Source organism: Xiphophorus couchianus, chromosome 20 (assembly GCF_001444195.1).
Source record: "Xiphophorus couchianus chromosome 20, X_couchianus-1.0, whole genome shotgun sequence".
In the NCBI taxonomy this organism is placed as follows: Eukaryota; Metazoa; Chordata; class Actinopteri; order Cyprinodontiformes; family Poeciliidae; genus Xiphophorus; species Xiphophorus couchianus.
In genome coordinates, this window is record NC_040247.1 from 17,838,638 (window position 1) to 17,847,631 (window position 8,994).

The 8,994-nt window shown below is 39.5% G+C and overlaps 1 protein-coding gene across 1 annotated transcript; it reads left to right on the forward strand.

Moving 5' to 3' along the window:
* The first annotated feature begins 3,840 nt into the window (after nt 1-3,840).
* Nucleotides 3,841-8,701, forward strand: LOC114134945 (fibroleukin). Its single transcript, XM_028001830.1, has 6 exons — nt 3,841-4,384; nt 5,846-6,041; nt 6,762-6,842; nt 6,924-7,036; nt 7,135-7,397; nt 8,028-8,701. Exons 1-6 carry the CDS (start codon nt 4,106-4,108, stop codon nt 8,368-8,370), a joined length of 1,275 nt encoding a protein of 424 aa, XP_027857631.1. The 5' UTR covers nt 3,841-4,105; the 3' UTR covers nt 8,371-8,701.
* Nucleotides 8,702-8,994: the final 293 nt, after the last annotated feature.

The window sequence follows — 8,994 nt, forward strand, 5'->3', positions numbered from 1 at the left end:
TCAGAATCCTCATCATCTTCTCTATGTAGCTTGAATTGTCGTACATGATCATGTTGATGGCTATTCAAAGTATTTTCTTTCTCTCTCTTCTTCCTCTACACTTTTTTATATCTAAAATATACCTAATTAGTCGATACACCATAAAGATTATGGTTTTAGAATAACTACTATTGTGAAAAAATATATATATTTTGAAATGGCATTCAATGATAATTATTGAGTCATTGAATACTTTATAAAAATATTACAATACTGTTCAGTGGCAAAGCACCCTAAATACCTGCAGTACCAAATATGATACACATATTTTAACACAATTTAAATGTAATATAACAAAAACATTTCTAATTAATTGTGTATTATTTCCAAACATAAAACATTAATTTAAAAAAGTGAATAACAATTTATATATTATTTTTACTGTAAGTTGTCTAAAATTGTCAAAGGCTTTCTTGGAAAATGCGTATGACCAATCTCATGCAAGAAGACATTTTGAAAAGAGAAAAAAAAGCTGTTTCTCTGCCTGCAGTGCAATGATAATCCAGTAGATGGCAAAATACAAGTCTCAAATTACGTACAATAGGTTGTTATGGTAAGTATTGGTCATGGTGTAAAAAAAAGAGGAGACCACAGAAACTTATGTATCATATATGACACATATGGTGCATAAAAATACATTAATAATAATAATAATTTAGATTTTGCATACACATTGGTCTTTGTTCCTCATCTGAAGGTAACCAATGGAAACTGAACCACAATCACATGAATAGTCCTGTTTCACTTTGTGTGCATGGTCTACACATGCTGAGGCTGCAAGCGGAGCTTCTTCTGGTTGTAGGCGCAGCAGAAAACAACACAACATGCAATCAAGTCAGGACATGTCTGAGTCTTGCAGAGACATATCTGTAAATGTGTGATAATGATAACAGACAGAAAGCTTCAAACTAGTTTCTTTGTTTCCTCAGAAATCCAGCATGCTTCTTAAGAACTGCTTTCAAAACAAATGGCTTTGCAATAACTTTTTCTGTCTTACTGGGATTTGTAAGATCCAGATGTGAAGAAGTGCTTAGAAACCTCCCATAATCAGAAGGTAATAACTGTCCTTAAGTATCGAAATGAAATTAACACGAGATAAGGTTGTCCAGTGTAACTTTATTGACTCAACAGACAGAATAATTGTTGTCAGATACACATACTATAAATACTTTAACCAAATCTGGTGCTTTTTACTTATGTGTCTGTGTTTTTAACAGCTAAACACTTGCTAGAAATCCACTCTCATCTTCGAATGAACTGAAGGAGCCAAGATCTCCAGCCTTTAATTTAACACCTGCTGCTTTTCTATCCTCCATATCATGCAGATTTGGTTTCAGGGTTTTATATAAGCTGATATGTTATTTCCATCCTTAAAGTTGTCATACACAAAAAGGGCTAAATTTTTTTAAAGTCAAATAGGCTCTACATCAGTCCACAATTAGGATTTAAATAAACTATGTTGACATGTACAGTTTTGACAAAGCGATGCTGCTAAAAGCATCCTGCTCTTATTTCTGTTAAATTATAATTGCTATAGATCAATTTAATAACTTTGACGCTGAATTAAATTTGTCTGTTTTTATATTTATTGTCTGATCTAGTTATTTAAAAGTGGCAAGATCAAACTTGTCGAAATCACTGCTCTAACCCTAATTATATTAGAAGTATTACACTTCTGTGTGAGAGTGACGATAGTAGGAGTTTGTCCTGTAACCAGTGGGTTGCTGGTTTGAACCCCCGCTCCATCTGTCTTAGTCGTTGTGTCCTTAGGCAAAGCACTTCGCCTGCCTAACCTGCGGATGTTGGCTAGAGGTTCAGTGGTGCCGGTGCATGGCACTCTTGCTTCAGTCAGACTGCCCCCGAACTATACAGGACACTGAATGTAGTGTGATGCATTTTGGAATCCTCCGGAGTAGATAAAGTACAGACCATTTACAATGTTTACCATATGTTGGTGATATTCTGCTTAATTCAGTTGTTTTGTTCGTTGCAGTGATTTATCAGCATGACAAACACAAGAGGGAAATAACATTCGCCACTAGAGGCCAGTGTTGACATGTTTTTGGACGGTTTTGGACTCGCTACATCAACTAATCAACGTGGAAATTTAAATTACACACCGACACGTTCACTTTCCGCTTTTGGCTGAATTTTCCAATGGCCATAATCATACTCCAGGTCTTACAATGGTTATAGATTAAGCTCATTTATGTGTTTACAATGGTCTAGTCAAAGTTAAGACTTGAAACCTGGGAGGACTTGAAAACTGATGCTCACAAACTCTAAATAAAATCTGACTGAGTTTCAGCTGTTATTGCTTCGAAGTGTGGTTCTACAAACTATTGACATAGGGTATGAATATTCATGAGCACCATATTCTTCAGATTTTAGTTGTAAAAACCTTTGCACACCACGTGTCCTTTCCTTTTTGGTTGTTGACAAATTGTGAAAAATTTCATGGGGCATAAGTACTTTTGTGACACATTGTGGTTCTCTCTGTGTTTCTCAAATTATTGCAGTCATCTCACTTTTCTCAACAGAAAAAATAGTATTTAAAAATGTGATGAATATTTTCATAAAAGATGAGATGTGAACAAGTTTGGACTTTTTAAATTAAACTTTATAAATGTGAGTAAAATACTTACATAGAGTTAAGGGGAGGGCAAAGCTCTATATAAATTGTGTGATGGATAAAAGAAGAGAAAATAAAATAAATATACTAAACATAGTTATAAGATGCCCCAAAACCTGAGGTTTTCTGTCTTATAACAAGATTATGTGGCACACAGCTGGACTCTGTTTCCTAACCAGGTGACTTCTGAGAGTGATTGACTACTGCAGTGAATTTAAAGTTAAGAGAAGTGAATTCAAATACACATCCAACATGGACAGATCCCCAGTCCATCAAAGAGATGCAGAGGACAAACACAATCACCATTCACAAACTAACCTAACAGTTACGTTTTGGGACTTTGAGAGGAAGCCGGCGTACCTGACAAAAACCTTCTGATGCACTGGGAGAACATGATAACTCCTTAAAGAGTTTGGGTTGCGATTTAAACCCAGGACCTTCTAGCTGCAGCCCAACAACACTAACAACTGTGCCATAATCTGGAACTTGTCACACTCCCACATGCCAATTCAGAGTGTTTTAAACCCAAAGTTTTCTTTTACTTTGTAACAAATATCATATTGACCCTGGATAATTAGCTTTCATTATTTACCATTTTAACATTGTGATTTAGTTTTAGTGTTCAGTGATCCATAAGGTTGAGTCCTGTCAGTGTTCATTATTCACGACTGAATGCACCGCCACATGTTTATCTTCCTTATTACTGGGAGTGTGTCTCTGCAGATGGGATAACTCTGCTGTTTGGAGAAGGATTCCTGTCTTCTTTACCTATTCAATGTTGGGTCTTTATGGCTTCTTTGGAATTCAGTTTGCAAACACAAACGCTGCGGCACAAAGGCTACGAGACTTAGGAAGTTGTTCACAGGACGGAAGCAGCTGACTTGCTAAAGCAACTCCATGATGGCCAGGGTGAAAAGTAGGAGATGTTAGCTCACACATGCTACATGAAACATGTGGAAAATATGTTCACTGTCATGATGATTAATAGTTTAAGACAAATTGGCGCAAATATATGCGTAAACATGCATTGCGGTGTGTGGCAAAGTGGGAGTATAAGTTGGGGAGATGAAGAAGGGGTGTGTGTGTGTGTGTATTGGTATGTGTATGTGTGTGTGTGTTGGGGGTGGGTGCATTGGTCCGTGTCAGACACCAAAGTGTGCTGCATTTATCTAGGAATCCGAGCCAAAGTAGCCTCACAAATACAGACCGGGCAGGACTAAGAGGAGGACGAGGAGTGACATGAACTGAGGAAGAAAGGCAGAGAGGATAACTGGATGAAAAGGGCCAGCGTTACAAAGATCTAAACAAAAAGGATAGAAATGCCAAAACCTCTTGCCTGCAGAGGCACATCTTGGACATAGAAAGAAAAAAAATATTTTCCAGGGAATTGATGACAGGAAAACCCTGCAGCATCTGAACCAAATATTTATTCTCATGCTTTCTTTCATCTCTCTCATCATGCTCACCCTGCTGTCTCTGTATGTGGGAGCACTGCTGTCCTCAGATGCGTCTCCCGCCTGCTTACATCCACCTTGCAGGGACACTTTAGTGGCTACGCCTGCTTCTCCAGGGCCAGGCGCAGCAGTGACTACCAAGGCCAGTGAGGGTCAAGCTGGCACAAGTGCATGCAGATTGGGTGCTTCTGTTCCTGTTGCTTCAGACAATCCTGAAAGGGAAGAGCAAAGACTGGATTTCCCTCAGACTAGATTGAAAGTAAGTAAGACAGGAGTGAGAAAAAGTTATTTGTTTCACTAATCCTATGAATATGAAATGACTCCATCTTGCTAATGTGTAAAGATTGGACAGACATGAGATCTCTGACTGTACTTTTACATGTACCAGTGAGAGTCGGCGGCGTAAGATCAGAGAACAGGCTGGAGATGCTAAACTCGGCACCGCCAAACAGCTACCGAGAAATAACTGTCGGCGATCAAAGAGGGGATAAAATTAGGAGAGCTTTAAAAATGTCTCGTCATATGGTGAACTCATGCTGCAACAGGTGCTGGGGACCTGATCACAATGAGTGACATAAGCAGGAGAGACAGAAAGCCAAGCCAAGAGTTTGGGGATTAATATTTAATATGTAATGTCTTTCTGACTCAGGGACTATATGTACACATCATTTCCCCCCCTGAATTATATTTCTTACTTTTCAAGGTGTGGAATAAATGGTAAAAAAAAAAGTTGTTTAGTGACCACAAATAAAAGCTTCATGTGAACATGACCACAGCATGATAGTGTCACCATCCTGTTTAATCATGAGAATGTTAATTTTAGTTTCATCTAATGAAATGAATAAACTAAATTACTCACAGGAGGACACTGTCCACTAATTTGTTGACTTCTGAAGGAAATTGTTTGCACTGGATTTTATTTAGTAGTATCAAACTAACGGGGGCTGAATAAAATTTTGCAGACATCCATCCATTTTCTTACACCCTTGTCCCTAGTGAGGTTGGGAGGTGCTGGTACCGATCTCAAACTTTCCGGGCGAGAGGCGGGTTCACCCTGGACAGGTCGCCAGTCTGTCGCAGGGCGACACAGAGACAGACAGGACACACAACCATGCACACACACACTCACACCTAGGGAGAATTTAGAGCGACCAATTTACCTTGAAGATTTAACAGTCATGTTGTTGGACTGTGGGAGGAAGCCCCGGAGTACCCGGAGAGAACCCATGCATGCACAGGGAGAACATGCAAACTCCTTGCAGAAAAACCCTGGGCCGGGAATAGAACCCAGGACCTTCTTGCGGCAAGACAACAGTGCTACCAACTGCGCCACTGTGTAGCCCTTTTTTTTCAGACGCTTATTTGCAAATCAATTGGAAAGCAAGGTATCAATTCTTCTCACTTTATGACTATGCATTTTACCATTGGATTTTTATGCATATTTTGTTAGTCTATCACAGAAAATACCAATAAAATTGATTGAAGACTTCCGTTTTTAAGGTGATAAAATGGAAGAACTTCAAAAGTGTGTAAACAGTTTAGATAAGTCCTGGAATTCTGTCAAAAATTACAATATTTTTTCTATATCAAGATATAAACCTTCATAATTTCACAGATTTCAAACATTTCTGTCCACATTTGTCACCCTACGGCATGCTAAGTAAGGCTTCCCTTACTCTGCAACCATATTTTCCATTAACCTATAAGTACTGTCTTGCAGAGTGGAGGTGTTAAAGAGCGCCTGGTTCAGCTGCAGAGCTGCATGAGCTCTCTCCAGGAATCAGGAGGCCCCCAGAGTTACAGGGACCAAGACAGCAGCTCTCTGGGGGCCATCCTGGCTCTGATGGCAGCTGTACTGACAGAGTGCGACCTCCACTGCCACAGCCAAGCACTTGGAGAGATGGCCAAGCGACTGGGTGGGTCACACGTGTTTATAACCCCCAAGAAACACACACACAGGAAATTATGCCAGTGCAGTCACTCCTCCTCTGATAGAAAACAATTGTCTGCATAGTGTCGAAGGTGAGTGGACAGGAATTTAATGATGCAAGGAGGCAAAACATGTCCTATTTTAACATATTTTTACATGAGTAGAATTACAAAAATAACTGTCCAAGAAATGACTCGAGTAAGAGTAAAAAAGGATTTTATAACCTGGTTACTTGAGTACTAAGTAATTTGACCATAATACCTCATATTTTATACTCTGTTTAAATATGTCAGGCAGAAAAAATATAAAATGATGTGCAAATTCTGATATTTTAAAGATTGAATAAAAAAAAAATTCAATCTTTGAATATTTGAATATTGTTAGAAAATAGCAAACACTTCCATGTAAAATATATTTCCAAGTTAAAACAATTGAAACTACTTACTGTAGGTAGTTTGTGTATATGTGACAACCGGGATATGTATTTTAGGAGACAATACATACGCTCAGGCTCAGCAGATAGAAATTAATATAAGAATAACAATGCTTGCATACAAACAAGAGGTCCTACTTTAACATGAATTATAAACTAGAGAAGTACTGTGTGTCCTTGTCTGGTGCATGTTGGTTAAAATATGTTTGTTGTACTGCATATGAAACTTAGCAGTCACGTTGATAAATTGATGATGCTGCTCTGGGTTGTTAGAGAGTGCTGCGTTGGGAAGCAAAGAGGGTGAAAAAGACTTGCTGCTTTTCCTAAGGAGCATCACACAGTATTCACCTACAGGTGAGGGAAACATTTGTGTGCATCTCCTGAGAATGGTGGACTAATAAGCTCAATAGAAATGTGCCCCCTGTGTGGCTTCAGCTGCTCCCATGGAGAGGTTGCATCCACAGGATTGTGCAGAGATTTACAGTCTTGGGATCAAAGAGACTGGCATCTATACCATCCAACCTGATCTACATGGACCAGCATTAGAGGTATTGTAATGTACAAAGATCATCAAAAGTAATCTTCAAAAAGCTGAGCGCTATTTGTGGAAAAGCCTTAAATCATGTCAGTCTTTGCTTTGGCCCAGGCTAAATGTGACATGGAGACAGCGGGCGGAGGGTGGACAGTGATCCAGAATCGGCAGGACGGCTCAGTGGACTTTAACAGGACTTGGCAGGAATACCGGGAAGGCTTTGGTAGTCTGCAGGGAGAGCACTGGCTGGGAAACGCAGCACTGTACGCCCTCACTTCCACCGGCCTGCACCAGCTTCGCATTGAGCTGGAGGACTGGTACCAACAGAAGCGCCAGGCAACCTACAACAACTTCAAGGTGGCCTCGGAAACAGAAAGGTGCACAGAGAGACACTAGAGGCTCTGAATTACCTAGGGCTGTATCAGGAGTAGCAGATTTTTATTTCAGTTGACCAAAAGCTAAACCCGTTTCCTTTTAATCACTAATGCAACTATAAACAAGATGAGACTAAAGCTGTGTGGAAAAATATTGGCTGCTTGGATTAAATGGATCAGCATGTTGTTCTGTTAGATTTCCTGTATGTAAGCTTTTTACCTTTTGGGCCAATTCTTGAGCAACTCCAAATGTTAAGAGTTATTAGTGCCCAAACATCATCCAGCCTGGGACAGCAGCTTTTGGAACAACTATATAAAAAGTGTTGCAAAGCCTGTTTACACTTTGTCATATGTTATATGTCATTGCATTTTGTGCAACAGAAATGCTTTTTTATTTATTTAGAAAAATGCACTGAATTATTTGTTTCTTTTGGAGAATATCCCCACCAGTTTTACACATTTAGAAACTAAAATGGTTTCACCTATATTTGCAAAATATCACAAGCACAGTCAGATTGGACAGAGCCTTTAGAAGGCATTGGAGAGAGAAACTTTGCACTACACAAGTATAAAAACCTTTAAACAATATTTTACTACAAGTTTGCCACACAGTTACCACATCTTCTCTTCCAGGTATCGTCTGACAGCCCATGAGTACTCTGGTGATGCTGGCAACTCTCTGAGCTACAGCAAGCGCTACAACCACGACGGCAGACCGTTCAGCACTGCTGACAGAGACAACGATCGCTACGCCTCTGGAAGCTGTGGTCAGTACTATGGCGCAGGCTGGTGGTTCGACGCCTGCCTGGCAGCCAACCTGAACGGGCGATATTACCGTGGCCGTTACACGGGTTTGACCAACGGAATCTACTGGGGGACATGGTACATCCTGACAGACGGAAGGACTGGGGAGCGGTACTCCTTCAAGAGGGTGGAGATGAAGACGAGACCCAAAAACTTTAGGGGAACCAAGTGAGGAACACAAATTGAGAGGGATCACTGCAGTATATTCATAGGATGCAAGGCCTTTTATTTTATAGATGACAGATTTTAAACAACTTCCTGCTAAGATTTACATGGATTTCAGTGAATGGATGAAAGACAATATAGTGAGATGCAAAATCATTCATACGCCCTGCGCCTTTTCACAATTTGTCACAGTAGAATGAAGAACATCAGTGTATTTTTATTAGGATTTTGTGTGACAGACCAACACAAAGAGTTGCATATATGTGACATGCATAGAAAAATATAGTTTTTATGTTTTGTTTTTTTTTACAAATAAAAAACTTTACAGGTGTGGTGTGCATTGGTACTCAGATACCCAGTAGAACCACCTTTAATACATTTACAGGGTTATGACTCAACCAGATTTGCACCTCTGTAAAGAGTGATTTTACTTAGTCAGTGTGCTTCAGGAACGTCTGTCATAACATTCAAGTCTTGCCACAGATTCTTAATTGGATTGACGTCTGGTTTTGAGTAGACCTTTTTTCTCATAAAATGCTTCGATGTAAACATTTTATTGTAGCTCTGGTTGGATGTTTTGGGCTGTTTTGCTGCTGGAAGGCAAACTTTTTTCCTAATATCAAAGTTCCCA